The sequence below is a fragment of the Typopeltis vanoorti genome, chromosome 20, assembly GCF_054136105.1.
Source record: "Typopeltis vanoorti isolate ZY-2024b chromosome 20, IOZ_Tvanoo_1.0, whole genome shotgun sequence".
Classification (NCBI taxonomy): Eukaryota; Metazoa; Arthropoda; class Arachnida; order Uropygi; family Thelyphonidae; genus Typopeltis; species Typopeltis vanoorti.
The window spans coordinates 53,318,752-53,339,901 of NC_143568.1; the positions used below are offsets into that span (position 1 = coordinate 53,318,752).

Consider the following 21,150-nt stretch of genomic DNA (forward strand, 5'->3'; position numbering starts at 1 on the left):
TCTTGTCCAGAGGTTTTCGTAACCGTGATTTTAGGATAAGATGGTTAGGCTTATGCTTAACTACTGTATATATTTCTGTGCGTAAAAAAAATCCGGAGTTTCCGGATGGAAAGACTTGTAGAAACATTATCAAAAACATTTAGTAGCGAAATTCTTCTGTTGTTTTCAAATTCAGTTTCAATTCCCTTTTCATAGATGGCATTATGACAACTCTTCTCCAATCATTATTATCACTGATTCGACCTTCAGACCATGCCTTATGAATTATGCAGTACAGCCGCTACGACACTTTTATACCTCAATATTTGGGCATTTCAAGCCTAATTATTATCTACTCCAACTGCTTTTTCACATTTCAAGTGTCTTGTAGCATTTTCTACCTGAGGTAGAAAATGCTACAAGATATCTATCCTGTGATATCTTGTAGATATCTTGTAGGTATATAAAATGATATCTGTTCCTGATTGCAATCCTCTTAAATGTTTTTGCAGCTGTTTTGTTACTGAAAAATTATTAAATAAAATAAGGAAAGTGACTGCACTCTTCAGTGTTATGTTACCTTTGTCATCTGTGATTCCTTTTTACACATACCAGTGACTGAATTAAAAACTTTATTTAATACCAAGTTGGAAACTCCTTATATCTATGCCAAATTGCACATATGCGGTTTGGCATAAATTCTTCAAGATGTTTGATTGCATCTACGTCCACAATATATAACAGATGTTCGCAGACGGTCCTTTAACTGGCTCAGATTTGAGAGAGAAGAGAACTTTGCTCGTAGATCTATTTTTACTAACATGTCCGATACATTCTCAATTGGGTACAGATCGTGCGTTGTGGTGGCCAGAGAAGATGGTGGAAGCTACTGTCATTCCCGCTGAAGCACTGCTGAACAATTCTTGCGCAATGAACAGTGGCACTGTCGTCCATAAAACAACCGTCACCTGCTGGATAAAAAGTCAGCATTGCAGGATGGACTTGATCGGCAACAACGTTCAGATATTCCTTGGAGGACACACGACCTTCCAGAAATATCAGGGGGTCCCATTCCGTACCATCAGAACATGCCCACATCATGACACTACCTCCAGAACCTTGAGTTGGGTTCTGGAGGTGGTGTCATGATGTGGGCTGGCTGGCTCAGTTCATTGCTTCATGGATCTCCCGCCAAACTCTCTGCCTACCGTCGGCACAGAACGTGTACCCTGACACGTCGGACCATATGACTTTTCCAGTTCTTCGCAGAAATCAGTAGTTTCGTTTTTTTTTTTTTTTTTTTTTTCGTATGGTGATTCAACGGCCGTGAACCCCCCCCTTTCGACGGGGGAGGTACGGCACCACCTCAATCCCCCTATTTTTATCCGGCATAGCTGACCTATTCAGACCTATGGCTGGAGGGATCGTCTTAGGTATTCCTGACTATATATCCTTGTGTGTTCGTGAGCCGGTTTGCCTGTTTGCAGGATGAAAAACCCCAGTAAACTGGGGAGAAAAACTCTACTGTCCACGCTCAAGACCGGCTAACTTGGCTATGACTGAGAAAGATCCTTAAGCTCCTCTCGTCGCCGACGGAAATCGAACCTAGGACACTCTTTCCGCAGGCATGGTTGCGAAGCGCAAAGCCACTAGGCTAACCGCGCAGACAGTAGTTTCGGTATACGCAAACGAGTGCAAACGCCGATCCTCTTCAATTTCCTGCGCATAGTTCGGTGAGATATGGGCTTCATTAAATGCTAGATGAACTAGCATTTATGCTAGACATACGGAACTTCCTGCATACAGGAAGTTCCGTTTGTCTCTTATCTGTATTTGTCCTTGTCCTCGATGTTGTTCCTGACACTGTCTTAGACAATGTCTACGCCTCTTTGACGAGCAATGTAGGTTATTTCCCCACTGATTAAACACTCATGATATGTCATCTTTTGGGAAACTAGTCAACTCTACTGTTTCAAAATCTTTGCTCCAGCCAGACGGGAACCTGCAATAACCCTTTATACCAAATTACTGGAATAGTAGGTGACTTACGTCACCAACTATTCCAGTATTTTGCATATACGCTGTGTAAGTGACATTCGAATGCATAAAGATTTTGCTTTATCTGCAAAATTGTTTCTAATTCAGTGGACTGAATTTGTACAACAATTATTCCTTCATTTCTATGTTTTTTCCAATAATCTCACAATGTCATCAGGACATTGCACTGCTTTGTGATATTTGTCTTCTTAACAAAATCTTCCAGTGACAAAAATTGATATACTCGTAATCGAACCAGAAACCTGGCAGGAGTATTTCCAGAAGTTATGGCGTGATAACTCCTTGGTACAAGAAATTCCCTTGAAATACAACATCAGTAATATAGATGAGTTTACATACAAAGAACTACAAAACACCCTCAAACAAAGCAGAACAGACACGTCACCAGGAGAAGATAATATACACCAGGGGCGAATGCTGGTCTTGAAATTCAGGCTTGCTCTTGTTATCATTCAGGGAGTGAGAGGTGTGATTGAAGTCTGATTAGCGGAATAATGAATTATGGACCTTTTAAAACTATATATTTAGAAATTTATGTACATTTAATCATAAAAATACAACATTTATTTTACAAATGATATTCTATCTTTTTCAATTTAGCTACTTGAATACAAATTCTACCCTACGGTTCTTTTTTATGAACTGGTCAAAAACATCGTCATAAAAAAGTTGGTTGTAACTTAATCTTCCCAAGCAAGACGCACACTTATAAAGGCTGGCTGAAGCTCACTGGCTAGAGCTACTTTGACTGCGTATGGCCTTATTTAAGACAACGTGAAGGGAGCGGAAATGGCTGTACGCGCGCATGAAATCACAGTGCTGCAGCGAGGACCTGGAAGCTCCTACAACCGAGCAAGCCAAGGTAGCTTTGACTAGATGAGCAAGCATCGGCCTTCGATACACAACGCTAAGCTCAATTATTGCAGCGCAAGCTTAAGACGTCTTCTGTCTACAAAAATAAAAGCCTAAATGGAATTCCTTAACTGCATGCATTTATTAACAAATAAATATTACTTCTTTCTCAATTAATGAGCTTGTGCAGCATGCATAGAAAGCATGGAGAATTCGCCCCTGATATACTACACAGAACTTATTAAATTTGCAGGTAAAGAATTTAATACCAGATTTCTAAAACTTATAAACCAAATATACAAAGAGGGAAAATCCCCAAAAGCTGGGGTAGAGCTCTAGTGATCCCAATTTACAAAAAAGGACAAAAAACAGATTCCAATAACTATCTTGGCATTATCCTCCTCAATACAGGTTGTAAAATCTATGCAAAGATGTTAACAAACAAATTAATGATTCTATCCTATATAGAATCACAACTGGGAGAAGAACAGAATGGATTCCGTAAGGGAATATCATGTATAGATTCGGCTTTTATTTTAAAAATAATTATAGAAAAACACAGAGAATATAATATTGAAACACACATAGCTTTCATTGATTATATATTAAAACATTTGACAAAATTTTGAGAAATAAACTATGGGAAACTCTAAAAGAAACATCACATTCCCAACCAACTATACATTGCTCTATTGAACATATACCATAATAATGAAATAGCAATAAATCAAAATGATACATATCTACTTGGAAATCAATAAATAGAGGATTCTGTCAAGGCTGTCTTTTATCACCTATATTATTTAACATATATATGGAAAATATTATCCAAAAAATGGAGAGAAGTAAATACATGTAGCTTCCAAATTAATCGATATACAAAAATAGACACACTACTCTTTGCTGATGATCAGATCATCTTTGGAAAGACTGAAGACGAACTGCAGAAAGCAATCTATAATTTAAATAATATTATACAACAATATGGCCTAGAAATGTCAATGGAGAAAACTAAAGTCATGGCTTTTCACAGAAATAACTCTGTCAGAAGTAAAATAGTAATAAATAATAAAATAATTGAACAAGTTAATAATTTTAAATACTTAGGCTGTAAACTATCTTACATAAATGAAATAGATATTGATTTTAAGATGATAAACTTTATAAAAATCACTGGAGTAATTAACAGAACCTTTCAAGCTAACGACGTACAGAAACAGAAACAAGAATTAGCGTCTACAAAACAATAGGCAAACCTATACTGTTATATGAAAGCGAGATATGGACCTTCGGAGAAAGGGATATACAGAGAATCCAGCCAAAAGAAATGAAATTCCTTAGAAAAACAGAAAAACTACCCTATTAGATAAAAAAAAAAAATAGTGAAATAATTAAAAATCTTAAAATTAATTCCATAACAGACTCAATGAATAAATATAGGAAAAATTGGCTAGACCAAATAACAAATAAGCATAGAAGAACAAGGAATAGGGGACGACCGAGAAGAAGATGGACTGAGTCTGGAACAGGCCACTTGGCCTAGAACCGGGATAGGAAGAAGAAGAAGAAGAAGAACACTTCTGTTTAGCTACGAGTATTTACACAGAAATTACGAGAGTGAGCTGAAAAGTTGTGATAATCACCATGAAGGAATTGAGATAAAACCATGTAACTTACACATTGTTCTACATATTCCCCACGAAGTGTTGCTTCAACGTGCTGTATCATTTACAATCCTCTCAGAAAAAAATGTCTTTCCCTAGTTGCACAAACCACTCCTCAGCTGCAGATATGATGAGGGTGGATGATGCATATATTGGAGGCCCAAGTTTTGTATTGTCTGTTGAATTTCATGAGCTGTGTGAGCAGGTGCGTTGAGCAGAGGCGTGTTGCCTGCAAAAGCAACACGCCTCTGCTTAGTTTCCCTCGTCGTTTTTCCTTCAGTACCTCATTCAGTTCCTTCAGAGCTGCTGAATAAACTGCTCCTGTAACACTTTCACCTTTTTTTTTGAGGTAAGTGGTAAGGATTACTACCATCCATATCCCAAAATACAACGGCAAGAACCTTCTTTGCTCAGTTTTGGGCTCGGAACTCTTTTGGCCGTGGAGAACCTTTGTATCTCCACTCCATTGACTGTTGTTTGGTCTCTGGGTCATAGTGATGAAGTCATTTTTCACCGACAGTCAAAATATTAGCCAAATGTTTGCACCAGATTTCTCAAAATGAGTTGTCATCTCCCTTGAGATGACAGCACACGTTCTCTCTTTTGATCGGCATTCAAACATTTGGGGACACTTCGCTGAGAGCTTCTGCATGTGAAAATTGTGGTAGATAATGACTCCAACCCGTTCCATAGATATCCCCAGACTCTTTGCAATATTTTTTGCTGATATTCGACTATCATCAAGGATTATGGCATGCACTGCATCGATGTTTTCAGGGGTGATCGCTGCGGAAGATCTTCCTGACCTGGGGGCATCTGTTGTCTCAGCATACCTAGTTTTAAACTTGGCCATTCATCTGGCAACGATTGGATATGCAGTCCCGTAAAGTCTCACACAAAGTTTGTGGTGAATCTCAGTTGGGGACTTTTCTTACAGCCCGAAAAACTTGATGGCGGCTCGCACCTGTGTGCCTTCGAATTTCTTCAAAACCTCTGACATGTCTTTTTATATATATTCCAAAAGAAAAAGAACAAATTATTACAATTTGATGCAATATGGGGTTAAATGGTTAAGATATGTTCTTTCTTGGGGTAATATCAGTTGCTTTAATATCACTTTTGTTCTAAGTGTTTTTCAGAACTTTTCAGCCTCATCGCTTTTTCACATTTTTCTCTCTAGTATTTCAGGGAATCTGCTGATTTGCTTAGAAGTTAGCTTCTGAGCAAGTAAGATGGGTGGCCAAGTTTAAAAATAGGTATGCTGAGACAACAGATGCCCCCAGGACAGGAAGATCTTTCATAGCGATCACACCTGAAAACATCGATGCAGTGCATGTCATAATTCGAAATTCTTAGGTCTTTTCCAGGACCTCTTTAACTTCTTGAGTCCGCCTTGAATTTCGAATATGTCTATCCAAAAACAACCTCGACAAATGCTGCATCACCACCTGGATGAATCAGTCAGTTTTCTTTAGAGTTTGCCACAGAGATTCCAAGGTTTGTTCCTTGTTTACGAACTCTTTCACTTTTTATTCCAATAATATTTTTATCTGAAAAAAGGGTATAGCAATATATGATAATGAACGAATTCAAGAATAAATATGATAGGTGGTGCCTGTAGTATGTGGCCTCCATCGATGAGTCTCTGACTCCCTGGAGGTTTCTCTTAATAATAGTGTGTGTGTGTGTGTGCGTGCGTGCGTGCGTGCGTGCGTGCGTGCGTGTGTGTGTGTGTGTGTGTGTGTGTGTGTGTGTGTGTGTGTGTGTGTGTGTGTGTGTGTGTGTGTGTGTGTGTGTGTGTGTGTGTGTGTGTGTGTGTGTGTGTGTGTGTGTGTGTGTGTGTGTGTGTGTGTGTGTGTGTGTGTGTGTGTGTGTGTGTGTGTGTGTGTGTGTGTGTGTGTGTGTGTGTGTGTGTTGAATACGAAAATATTCAAACAAAATAAAAATAATGGATTTCAAAGGAGAAAACTCAGTAGCAAATAAAGCAATTATAGACAATAGAATAGTACAACGTTTCCAAACTATGTTCCGCGGAAAGTGAATAAGTGTTTGAAAAATTATCAAAATTAATATGAGCCTGGAATGGTTTTAAATGCTGCGACAAGTTCAAATATGTTTGAAAATCAGGAGCTCCTTGCTTTACGTGTGGACTGTGCCATTAAGGCCAGTGCGCGCTGGCCTTGACTCAGCGCCGCACGGTTGTCGACACCTCCGAGCGCAAGTGCAGTACGGAGGTATCTATTCTAGGAAACGTGCCGTCACGAGCAAGGTCGATGTGTTGCGGCCCGGTACGCCTCTAGTGTGTGCTGTCGCATTTTTGCAATGCGATACAGCCTGCTGTGACGATAGTGTGCGCTTAGCTTTATAGTGAATACGAGAACGATGATACGCGACTCTAACCAAAGTGTTTCGTTAAAATTTCAGGATTTATGAAGTGTCCCGTCATCGGAAAAGTTTAAGAAACCCTGGAATAGTAAATACGTTCGGGTACCTGGGATGTACTTTATTCATTTTCAAATGTAAATGGTATAATAAGTAAGGTATTTAAGCTATTTATAGTATAACAACACGACCTTTTAGTCGTTTCCGACACCTTAGGTGACTTTGTAGGCATTGTCCACAAAGTATTTCTAGTGAGATTTTTACAGGGTAGTTAACCATTGCTTTCCCGAACCTCCCAATTTTATCCGGACTCAGCCATATGGCTGGGACGTATTCATGACTGTAATCCATGTGTGTTCACGGGGCCGGTTTGCCTGTTCTGGGCACGAAAAACCCGAGTTTCCGGGTGAAAAAACCCCTACCTCCGTATGAGACTGGCTAACTCACTTTTCGTCGAAAGAGATCTATACCAGGAGTTGCAAACTTGTGGGACGGATACAGCCCGCGACCTTAATGATTTCTTTTCTAAAAATCAATGTTTCTAACATCCTGCGGGGATAAAAAAAAGAAAAAATTCAAACTTCCAAATGTTTTATGACAGCTTTAAACAAAAGTAAAACTTATTAGTACAATTCTTTGTACCATGTTTCTATCATCAAATGTTGGCAACACTGAATGGAAGTCACTTGTCAAGCAGCCATTTTAAGCCACGTGACACAATGTCAATAAGTTACAGGTTACCATTGTAATATGATAGTGTGTTAATAAAAAGTTATCTCAATAACTTTTTTTTTTTTTTTGCCCATAACAATGTCTGAATTTAAAGTTAAAAAAAGAAAAATGTATCAAGAAGGCAGAACTTTTCAAGAAAAATGGGAGAAGGCATACTTCTTTGTGGAAGTAAAAAATATTCCAACATATTGATATGTAACTAAGTGTCGCCGTGGTGAAAGAATATAACATAAAACGCCATTATGAAACAAACCATAAGAACTGTGATAAATATACAGAAAAGATGCGTGATGACAAACTTAAGATTTAAAAAATTAACTGAAGTTTCAACAGAGGATATTTTCGAATGTTATCACAACAAGTGATGCTACTGTTAAATGTAGTTACGTCATAAATGAAAAAAAATGCTCGGGCTTCGAAACCTTTTACTGATGGAGAATTTATTAAAAATTGTATTTTAAGTGCAGTCGAAATCATATGTCCGGAAAAAAAACAAGCATTTCACACTTACTAATTTTGACTGGTCAAAATTAGTAGGTGTGACTACAGATGGGGCTCCTGCTATGGTTGGTGTTACAAAACTTCAAATGAAAGAGGAAATGTTGTGCAAGGATAAACTTATATCGTTTCATTGCATAATACACCAGGAGTCACTTTGTGCTAAAAAACTAAAGATGGAACACGTCATGAGTGTAGTAATTAAAACAGTAAGCTGAATACGCTCTCACGCCTTGAATCATCGACAATTCAATGCTTTGTTGGATGAACTGGATTCACAATACAGCAGTTTGCTATATTATACGAAGTTTAGTGGCTTAGTCGTGGCGTCGTTTTAGAAAGATTTTTTTAACTCTTAAAAGAAATTGGCATGTTTACTTCATCCAAAGGAAAATTGATACCTCAGCTCACCGATGAAGACTGTGCAAAGACTTGGCTTTTTAGTTGACATAACAAACCACTTAAATACTTTGAATACTGCTCTGCAAGGACGTGAACAGTTGATATTGTATGTCATATGTATGATTTAATTAAATAATTTCTGGCAAAACTCTATCTTTGGCAAACCCAGTTGGCAAAGAATAATTTAGCCCACTTTCCTACTTAAATCGATTTCTCGAAATGATAATGATGCTGAAAAGTACATTCCTCAAATTGAAGAATTGAAAATTGAATTTGAAAAAAGATTTTCTGATTTCAACCAATTTCAAAAATGAATTATTATTATTCAGTTCGCCTTTTTTAATTAATATTGAAAATGTTGACGAAGAATTACAAATGGAAGTAATTGAACTTCAGTGCAATACTGAACTAAAAAAATAAATTATAACGAAGTTGGCAAAATACCGCGGCAGTAAATATCCCAAATATAAAATTTATTGTGCGGCAAAGGTTGGTCGATTGGTAGAGCCTCTGCTACTAATGGATCAGTTAAGTAAGTTGGAGCGCGGTTAGTAGTTGGAAGGGTCTCAATCGTTCGATGCTGTTGGCACACTCTCCCTCGATGAGTCTTTGGACTCCCTAGAAGTGTCAAATAATAATAAAATAATAAAAATGTTGTCAATCTTTGGAAGCACCTATGTAGGGGAGCGGAACTTTGCCTTATTAAGCAATTATGAAACTTAATAAGTCAAAGTTTCGCTCACGGATAAAAGATTCTAGATTAAATGCAATACTTCATATTGCAACACGAAACGAAAAAGCAGATATTGACATGTTAGTACAGAGGAAAAGATGGCAGGTTTGAGGATCAAAATGTAATTATAAAATGGACTCGTAGATAAAATTTTTTATTTTTGTAAGTCAAAATTATGTATTAAAATAATTTGCTTAAAGTATGAATAAAATGTAATTGAACTTATATTTTCTAAACTTGTTATATTTTTAAAATTTAAAACTAAAAATGGTTATAAATTTAAAATTTAAACAGTGGTGTAACTGTTCACGTAACTCGTAAAGGCCCGGCAACAAAAGGGCCTTTGTTAGAGCCTTTCTTGTTTTAATTTGTTTTGGTTCACAGAATAATATTGAATACGGCCCGCGTCAGATATACATCTAATTGACTGGCGTACTTTGCTACGTTTGAGTTTGAGACCCGTGGTCTATATTGACTTAGCTACGGAGGCTCCTTGCTTTATCTTAACTAGCATTATTATTGTATGGAAGTGAAATATGCAGAGTAAAAAAAAGAAAACGATGAACGATCTCTGAATATGTAACATAAGCAAATATAAAAATGGATAAAATATACAAATGGAAAAAGGACTAGAAGACTAAGAGATTGGAATGAGACTGGCAAAGGTCACTTGGCTTAAAATCGGGATATGAAGAAAAATATTACGAAACAGTAGAATTTACTATGAATCATTTCTTGTTCAAAACGAGGAGTCCATTCTCGATTCTCCTTCTTTTCTTTACTTTACAGAGATTTTCTTCAGCAAGAAAAGGTAATACCTTCCATTTTCAATAAACATATTCAACAGATACATATACAGAAATACACACACATCTAAATCAGCAGTAACGAACCCTAAAAACAGAATATTATATTCAATCCAATTAACCAGCTAAAATAATTTGTTTTCAACACCAGCTGACTGAAATTTTGTTCTTTTCAACTTAGATTGTGTTTCTACAAGATTCCTTTTCATACAAGCAATAATCGATAGAAAAGAAAATATTCAGACAATGTGGAAACGTACTAATTCTGTAGTTGGTTTCCATGACTGAACGTTTTTCTTTTCTTCTGCAAGAAAGAATTATATCCTATTAAGGAGCAGTTATTTATAATATTTAAGATATAGTATTCTTCGATGACTGAGTTAATGAATCAGTATTCTTAATCACATAAACGATTCTCAGTCGCAGCTGAGCGAGTCTATTTGGGATACATAACCCAACTTAACAGAAAAACGTGCTATGATGATAATGTAAGAACTGTAGAAATTGCATTTAATAAAAAGAAATATATATATATATATATATATATATATATATATATATATATATATATATATATATATATATATATATATATATATATATATATATATATATTTAATTATTTTTTATAAACGATAGCTGTAGGGAAAATTATGTTAATATATGTTATCTGTCTAATGTTCCGAAATGTAAAGTTGTATAATGTAGCAAACAGTAATTACTCTCATGTTCATGATCGGAAAATTCTCCACTCTACCTGTAGAGACTCTGATGTTGTCCACAAAAACTGACGAAACAAGATCTTCGAAAGCGGAAAACCTCACTTTCTTGGCAATAAACAAGCTTCCCTTTAAATAAAGGAAGTAATTACGTGCTTATCTCCACCAGTTAGCCAAGCAGTCATTTCGTTTAGGATCACCGCAGTTATGTCAGTAATAAATATTTAATTATGAAGAGATGACTGTTTCCATAGGAAAGGAACTAAGAGAACCAATATCTGAAAATGTTCCTCTGCTTAAAGGGATGCTTGCAAATACTAGCTTGCGGTTAAGAACCAAAGCAATACCTACACATTTACTGTAGTACAATTAATAGAAATTAAAACTAATTATAAATTTGTTGCATTTAATAGCATTCAAGAAAGGGCACTAAAATTTAAAAGGCTAAAGGAATATGAGCATATACTTTCGAAGATACTCGTAAAATGAAAAACTGTGATGACAGAGAAAATTCAACATGCAAGGCGCATCTGATGACATATAAAGTATCCCCAGCAAATATTAATATCAACTGATAATGAAGGGCATATGTTTTTCTACATGTGCCCTTCATTATCATATTATCATTTTCCTACATATGCATGAGATCATTATCATCTACTTATACAAAATGAGAATTAAGGGAATTATGTAACTCCCACTCACGAAAGGTTGTAAACCTATAAGTGCATTAACACTGCGAGTAGATTAGAATATTTTTTTCTATTTTTATTAATTTTTATAGTCTGATATATTTTGTTTATTTTTTACATAATCCGGAAAAAATCCAACATAGAACTTTTTCAAGCCATTTCAGACCTCCAGTAAGTGGGCTGGTGGCCTTGCAAAGAGTAATAAAATTACCATAAGACGACCATTCTTGCCCAGGGTTGGATTCGAACACGCGTTGTTCGGCAGACATGTTTGGTGATGGAGATAGCCCGATATAATAGTCGTATTAAGACAGGATGAGGTATATTATTCTGTGTTCAAATTTCAAGACGATACTCTTCATTACTCGTCCGACAACCTATTTTTCTTAAATAATCTACACCTTCGGCAGGTACCAAATACTCAAACTCTGAGTGTACACATTCACAGCTATTAATAATGTTTACTGATTTACAGATGTTTACAGTTTAAAGGCAATCACCTGCGTGATTTTTGACCTATTCTCTGTGGTGAAGCCTTTTGGTTTCTTGTGGTTAGAATACTTTCTTTTCGACAATTTTTAAGTTCATTACTAAAATTTATTTACTTAATTATTTTTAAGGAGAAGAAAATTTCTGTGACTTTTTTTTTTTTTTTTTTTTGCTATGATGAATTTATACCGAAAATCAGAAAGAAATATTAAGTACTGTTATTACAACTTCTTCAATGAAGCCGAAAAGACTACTAATTCAGTGGGGGGGGGGGGGACGTGAATAACAACGATTAAAATGAACTGAAATGAGAGCAAAAATTCCAATCGCATGATGAAAATAAGAGGATTCGATGCAAGAACCAATGATAGAAGGGGAACTTATAATTCGCTAAATGAAAAGCTATGTAACAGTTAGTAAATGATAATTGAAGAACAAGTTATAGAAAATTATTTCCATTAGAACGTAAATCTGATTATCGAAAATACGAGGAGCTAAAAAAAAAAAAAAAAAAAAAAAAAAAAAAAAAAAAAAAAAAAAAGCGCTTCACGAAAATAGTGTAGCTAGCAAAGACAGCAGCTCCGGCTATGAGCTGCCAACTTAGGTCTAAAGTTGCTGAAGGTCGCCTCACCTTAAGCCAAATATATACAATATTTAAAATTTGGCCGGAAAAAGCAGAATGACACGATTTATCGAAGTACTGTGGAGAAAGCGACCCTCCTCTTACATTTCTCTTCCTTCATTTTGTACTGATTAGCCTGGATTTTTCGAAGGCTCTTAGGCAACATCAGTCACAACTGTATTGCAAATTTAATGGATTCGGATGACAATGTAACTTGCATCGGAAGTTTCCCAGTCTCTTCGTTGATAATATACAACATAGAAGTTGTATATTAGCAGTTACAACAGCTCGAATATGGGCTCTAACGATTCTATAAAATGAGTAATTCGCTACAATAGCAAATTACTAACTCTTGAGTTTGAAAAATTGCCAGTATAGAAAGTATAGCCAATCTCGTAGATGAATTTATAGGTGATTGGCTAAGCACCACAAGTATTGTGATATTGTTTAACAAGCTATCGTGTTATACGTATAGTATTATCGCAAATCTTATCAGTTAAGAAAGTTTTTAACACGAATATCATTTTATTATTAATCAGAAATGGCATGAATTTGCATTTTGTATGTTTTTTGTTTTGTTTTGTTTTTTCAAAACATAAAAGAGCAAAAATACAAAAATATAAATATAAAAAATACCGAAAATGAAAGGAAATAAATAAAAATGAAAAAAAAATCATTAACTGGCCCCCATAGTACTGATATATTATAATTTCACAGCCTTCGTGGATAGGAGACACATGAATAAAATTCTACTGTGCAGATTTCCACGAAAGAGTGCCGATATTTTAAAAGCAATTTTTTAACCGAAACTGTTCACCTACTCAGAATATATTGGGCGAGTGCGTGTTTCATATTTTTATATATAAGATGCTTTTGGAGCTTTTTTTTTTTTTGATGACGTAGATAAAAACAGGCAATGACATCACTAATTTCCCAATCTCTTTATTCCATTTGCCTCAAGATAAGTCAACAAAAATCTAGGCGTAAACATTAAGTAAGTGCTTTGTGTAGAGCGAGAATTTAGGCGATTCTATCAGGCTCATCAAGCAAGCGATGATAAGTTTAAAGAAATTAACAATGTTGAGACACGTCATCTATAGCATACCCGAGGACTCTGGAAGCCTATTGCTCAAATATATAGTTGGATAAAGAGGACTAATTCCCTAGATGCCTCAACTTTAAAACTTAAGAGGTTTTCCTCCTATGGAAGTGTCTAAGGAATAAAGTACAGATCAAAATTAACTTAATTACACAAAATAAAAGATAAACTGATGAAATGTAGCTGCCACATGAGTTGGAAGCGTGATTGGGCTATATTTGTCGAGTTTACGCTGAATTTGTTCATCCTAAAAAATAATGACATTTTACTCCAGAATGTCTTACATAATATTTGCCACCTCCATTATGTTAATTTTTTTCTGATAAACCTATCTTTTGCGTGCAGTAGTATACCAATTTAATTATTTAATGCATTGTTCAAGAAAGAGACATAATAGGAATAAAAATATTAATCTTTCTTTTCTTTTCATTCCATTTTAAGCTTGATATAATTGTATCGTTTCATAAATGGACGACGACTCTTTTCATTGCCCTGAATGGCTTTTGAAAGATGTGAACTGGGGAGGAAAAGAGAAAAAGAGACAGAGAGAGAGACCATTGAACTAAACAGAAGAGGTTTGAATTATGGGGCCGGGGAAAGAGACGAATGAAATATAAATCTAAAGTATGTAAAGCGATAATTATATATCGGTGGTTTCTGCATTGGCATAATTATTCATAAAATTGTTATAACTACCTAATCTGGATCATCGCCTTTTTTTTCTTTTTTTTCTTTTTTGTTTGGCGAAGTACTACCCAGAAAAGTGACTGTATAAAATATCTACTCGCGCCCAGCATGTTCAATACGCCAAACTGCAATATATTTTATTCTTTTATTTTATAGATTTATTTTCAGTGCTTTTATACTAGCTACCATATTAACTTTTAAATGTTTACAATTTTTTTAAAAAAATCCGACTTTTGGTTGGTTATTCAAGTTCCTTTTTTTATTAATATTATTAAGTTCTCATATCCTTAAACTTAGAATTAATGATCTTTAAGTATTCATGACTCTTTCCCTTTCTTACTGTATTGAATAAAAATCAAGTACAATAAACGGGAATTCCATGATTGCCATATAAAAAATTAAATACTCATTAAAACATAAGCATTAGTATGCCATGGTATCTGATACAAATCAATGAAGTACATCTTTAAGATTGTTTATTTAATTTGCTCTGCTTTTGGAAGAGAAAAGGTTCCCCTCCCTGACATAACAATTGCTGGACCATCATCGCTGTTATATGAAATAGACGTTTCCATGTTTATTTTATTTTTTTCTCTTAAGGTCATAAAGTTCTGTTTAAACGTCTTCCCAGTCATCTAAAATACTAATTTCTCCCTTGCGCTGCTGATTGCCTTTAGACTTACTCGGTCGTGAAATGCTGAAAGGAAAAGTTGCTGTAGGTGCATCCTCTCATCCATTATCGGAATCATCCGAGTTGGTCAAGTCAGCACACCTCATGGGGTGATGTGGAATAGTAGAGAAGCAGATCTCATTAAAATAACGGGCACCCATCGTAGGGGATCTTAATAGTCCTTTATGTGCTCCTAGCTTATAGGAGAATTCTTTGAAACGAAACTAATTTGCTACCCGAATAATGTTATAGCATGTAAGAGGACTAAAGTGAACGAACACAAATTGCTACCATAATAATGCAAATGTTCGTTACTTGAAACTTTCGAATATGAATTTAAAGATAATTGCTCACCACTTTTTTTTTTCTCTCACAATAGGTCTCCAGTACCATGATGGGGAGCACGCATCATTGGACGCTTATTTGGTTGATAATTGCTCTGTTGGGCTCAGCAAGGGCAAGAAGAGGAGGTAAGGAATTCATGTTTTAAAATATGTTTCTTATCTTAGACGTAAAGCATTTTTGGTGTTCCTTTTAGATAAATAAATGTCTTTTACACACACACGCGCGCGCGCGCGCTAAAGAAAAAATAAATAAAAAATAAAATAAAAACATATGATTCCTTATCTTGTTGCCAAAGTGTGAGCAACACAATTATATAACTTGCATTTTTAGTTATTCATTAAATCTTTAAATTCTTAAATTGATTTCTGCGAATAGGCTTTTGAAAAAAAATATATATTTCAGTGTTTTTCTATATAGACTGCTTTTCACAAAACATACTAATTTATAATTTTTCGTTGTATGTTATTTTTCTGTAGGGACTTATAAATAATTTTCTAGAAAAGTCACTGCCAGTTAAATTATGGATGCTCATTATTCTTATGAAAGATTTAAGTTAATTTATGTATTTTAAATTGCATGTATAGTATAAAGTTATTCTTGTTTAAATAATAGTTTCCGTTCATTTCCGTGTAAAATCTTGATATTTTTACAAACACGAATGTCATTCTCACTGTTGAGTTTCTTGTTCCTCTTTCCTTTTTTATTGTATTTATTTGTATTTTTAATGTAAGGTTTAAAAGACTTAGCTGCAGTTGACTATTTCATTTCCATGATGCAAATAGCAATAGCCTACTGCTGAGATAGATTTTGAAATATATTCCATAATCGAATAAAGTAATATATAGAAAGAGTTATTCGATCTATAGGGACCTTCTATGATTATTGTGCCCACAAAATAGCATGGTGAATATAATTGTTCGCATAGGGTTGCGTATTGCAGTACGCGAAAAGTAATGAAGTTTTATGTGATCGTGTAGATTTTTGTAATAGAAACTTTATAAGATAGCATGTAGGTTTCTCTTCCCAGGACGTTTCAGAAATCGGAAGCTCAGTTAACTGATTTTTAGTTCAAGTCATTTGTGTAAACAGTGATACTCTCATCAATGAAAGGTTAAGATTCTATATAGTACCATAGGCAGAGTACAAATTTATAGGCATGATTTACATAATATGAACTTACTTATGCTTCGTATGATTTAAATTCTTCTTTGTAAGATTCAAATTACTCAATGAATATTTTTAAACAACTACCTTGGTTAAGGAACGAACTGTTCATTGTTAATTGTAGCTTTAATGGATGTGTCATTATTAAATCAGTTTAATATGAACTGAAATAATAATTATCATTTGTATCTTTTTCTTTATTAACAAAATTTCCTAATTCTCACTAGTTTATTTATTTTTTCGATGCGTCGAAAGAACTATTTTGTCGCTATTAAAATTCGAAATCACAATCTAGAATTCTTTGCATGGCATCTTTAACATCATTTTAAATGTTCATTTACTATGTCCAGTCGTCCTTTAGTAATAAGTTTAAGCATTCCAGTGGTTGTAAACATATCACGGAAGATAAAGTGCATTGCAATAATTCATGGTTATAAATTACCGCGCAGCACCTTTATTGGTGACATGCCTTCCGCGACATGTCACCGAAGGTAATGGGCATGATTTATGGACAGGAACTATTTCGGAGGTATTTCGTCTTTCATACTACAAGTAATATATCTAAGCGTTCCATACACTGAATAATAAACATGCAGACAAAATTCCGCCCACATACACATATGTACGTGTGTGTGTTTAGTTTATTTTTTGTTTGCATTAAATTCTTAATAATTTCAGAATTTCATGGTTCAGCGATCAATTTTACAGAAGACAGTTTATTGCTCTGGTGTAAAGCAGTTTGAAGCGAATATAAACTGCTTCAATTTTTTTGTTAAAATAAAGTCGTGACAGAAGGAACGAAGCTGTCATTACAGCTATCATGAAGTTATATATATATATATATATATATATATACTTATATATATATATATATATATATATATATATACTTATATATATATATATATATATATATATACTTATATATATATATATACTTATATATATATATATATACGCACACACAAACACACACATACTTCTCTCCCTTCTTCCCACAGTAACGTCATTCATCATTCAGAAAACCTCGGTATTCCATTATTGATCTTAAACCTCGCGTTTTTTTTATGGAGTTTACGCGGTGGAGTTCACCCAAAAAATTGAGTTTTTCGCACATGATGTTTTCCCGTAGCTTACAGTAGATATAAAAGAAATAAAGTAAGTACTGACACTGTCGTTCTTCTCCCGTATTCACTCTGCTTACTCCACGTCAACACTCGGCAAAATGTTTATCGTTTGCACTGCCCTCAAAAGCGTTCAACGTTTGTCTTTTCTCCCAGCCCTTTTATCTTCTCCATTCTTATGAGACTGAAAGCTCGCTTTATTGTTTATTCACAAGTTTCTGTTCCGTTTACTAAACTAAACCAGACAACAAATTGAAAATCTTAACAACGTCGTTGTCCACATAGCAGAATATAAGAAATAAGTATCATAAGAACCATTCATCCTTAATCTCTCTCTTTCTCTCTCTCTCTCTCTCTCTCTCTCTCTCAGAATAAATATGTATTAATTCCATTTTATAGCCGTTACACGCGCGTCAGTATGCCACTATGACATAGAGACAGCGGGAAGCTGGAAGTAGGATTTCTTCCCGAGCATTCCCGGAATGTTTAAAATTTCTAATGAACAAGATTATAGAAATATTTCCCCAGAGATTATTTTTTTAATAATCAGAAGATTATTAAAAAAAGTAATTCTAATCCTTCATGTGTTGAAATGTAGTGCGAAATTGATGTTAGTAAAATAATTATTATTAATTCTTTAATAATTAATCGTTAATTTTTTGAATAAAAACTAATTTCGCGTTATTTATTACCCCTAACAATGAGCAAAACGTATTAAGAGGAATGTTGGCAGTATTTTAAAATTCTCGAACATATTCGCAGCATGAAAAGAAAGAAAACAGTGGCGAAGACAATACGCAAACTTAAAAAAAAAAAAAAATGAAAGAAAGAAAGAAAAAAAAGCAAAATATTTCAGTTTGTTAAACAGTGCTTAGAAGTAGATAAATTATTTACTAAACATGAAGCGGAAGATGAAATTTCTATTAATACTATCGTAAAGAGCGATTTTATTCGAGAAAGTTACTCTAATACATGCCTGCAGATACCAAAAAAATCCATAATCTGTTATGGCATTCATCAAACTTCAAGTCTTATTTTTGAATGATGATGATATTCAGCCATTAGTTCTCCACTACTGGGGAAGGCCTGTCCCTAATGTAAGGAGGATTGGATTCTCACTTGGTGATCGTCTACACTATCTACCAATAATTGTCCCGACATCTTTGTTATTTGAAGTTATGGAACATTTCAGCTTTGTTAATAACATAAAAACCGGTGTTTTTATGTTATTAAGTTGAATACTGGTGGTATGCAACACGACGTGAACTCAGGGATTTCAATAGAGGTGTCATCGTAGGACGTCACATTGGTGACATGTCCATACGTGCCATTGCCTCTTAACTGCTTAACGATCCAAATCATTTTGTCAGGTTGGCGATGTGATCAACAAATGGACACGTTCTGGCATCACTAGTGCAGGAAAACACCCAGGGCTGCCGGCCAAAATTACTGACGGTGACAGGAGGGTTTTAAAACGAGTGGCACGCAAAAACCGGCTACAATCAGCACAGACCATCCGTGATGAGTTCCAGAGCACCAGTAACACCATGCTGAGCACTAATACTGTATGAAAAGAACTCCATTTACTGGGTGTCCACGGAAGAGCAGCAACAGACAAGCGGAACATCACAACAACAAACAAGGCGGCTCGTCTGACCTGGTGCAAAGAGCGTGTCAACTGGACAATTGAACAGTAGAAAACGGTACTCTGAAGCGATGAATCAAGGTTCACCTGTTTCATCGCTCTGAGGGCAGGGTGTGGGTGGGGAGGCAGCCTGGTGAACGCTTGTTACCACAATGTGTTGTACCCACATTAAAGTTTGTGTGGGGGTGCATGCAACTGGTTTGGAGTGGAACCACTGGTCATTGTCCGTGGTTCCATGAAGGCAGCTCAGTACCTTGATATTCTGGATGATCAGGTGCTGCCTACACTGTGGAATTTTTATAGAACGGAATCGTGTTACTATCAAGACGACAATGCCCCCCATGCTACAAAGTTACAGCTGTTAAGGAATGGTATGAAGAGGTGGGTGTTAAACCACCGCCCTGGCCTCCGCAGATGCCTGACCTCAACCCCCATCGAACACCTATGGGGCGAATTGGAGCGGCGATTGAAGTCCAGAGCGGCACGTCCTCGATCTGTCGCTGAACTCAGTGCTGCTTTGATGGAGGAATGGAGATAAATTCCTCATGATGTCTACCGCACACTGGTGGAAAGCCTCCCTCAAAGGGTACAGGAGGTGATCAAAGCCAATGGTGGTCGTACCCGATATTAGGGTTCGCCTGCTGGTATCAGTTGTAAATTGCTAAAGTTTCCAATGAAAAATGAATTACAAAAGCTGTGTTTTTATTTTGAATGAAGTAGATAAAGTTCAGTTGTTGTTAGAGGACACACAGATTACCTGTGTGTCCTCTAACAACATTTGAAATCTCAAATGGTTCAAAGTTTCGCTATTGCAATGCCAATACGTGTTTTTTTTATCACCAAGTTTGGATTTTAAAAAAAAACTGATTCGTATTTCTTCGACGTCAATCCAGTAAATGTCAATAAATTGTGAGATGGTCGCTATATAAAGTGTGTTGTTTTGTTTGCTGTGTCGTCGTTAACATTGAATTACAAAATTACTTCCTCGCTTTAACTGCTGATACACGCTTCCATAATGACTTCAGGGCATTTTAAACGCATCGCTCGAGCATTACCAATATGCAAAAGGTTAATGAACTTACAATGCCAAACTGCTTATTTCTAATTATTGGGTATTAATGTATATTATCCTAATAACAACAGATAAAGTAGGCAGATTTAAAATTCCCATCCTCTATATCGCTTCTTTATTTTATTTTTTTTAAACTTGCCATTTATTTGTTATCTTCACCGATGAATTGTCAAGATAAGGTACTACAGACGTCATTCAATCTTCGTTGATGAAATCTTCAAAATTACCCTCGCTATCAGAGGGGACGGCTACCGGTTGTCGGTTCGTTTTAATCCACTGGACTAGCCATTATTAAATGCAAAACAATAACCGAAATCTTTTAGATGACGCCAATTTCTGGTATTTTTAGAGTACAAAACTAAATAAACCAGAATTCTTTATATAAGAGTCATATTTGTCCTGTGTGTTATTTTGCACTATGTTCTTTCGTAGGTATTGTGTTGTAGTTAGTCTACTTGGTTTATTAATTACTTTGGTGTTATTTTCTTTGTGGAAGAACAAGCAACGTTTGAGCTTGCACCTAAGACTTTTCCAGTGGAAACGGAAACTATTATAATCCTTGCAGTGAAAAAATTAGAATAAGAATGGAAAGTTTTTGAAATAAAACCAATGAACAAATTTTGTTTTTAAAAGAATGCCAACCAGTGGCCATCTGCCACTAGTTGGCATTGAAATTATAGCTGGTGTTTATTGTAGCACATACGTTTGAAATATAA

General features: G+C 35.3%; 1 protein-coding gene across 4 annotated transcripts in view; it reads left to right on the plus strand.

Annotated features, from left to right (window-relative positions):
* LOC150095436 (latrophilin Cirl-like) overlaps positions 1-21,150 on the plus strand; it is a 343,806-nt gene that overhangs the window by 44,281 nt on the left and 278,375 nt on the right. For all 4 annotated transcript variants that reach the window (XM_090409783.1, XM_090409782.1, XM_090409784.1 and 1 more), the window contains exon 2: positions 15,464-15,554. In XM_090409783.1, the coding sequence (XP_090265909.1) occupies positions 15,476-15,554 (79 nt within the window). In that variant the 5' untranslated portion in view covers positions 15,464-15,475. The remainder of the gene's footprint in view (positions 1-15,463; positions 15,555-21,150) is intronic.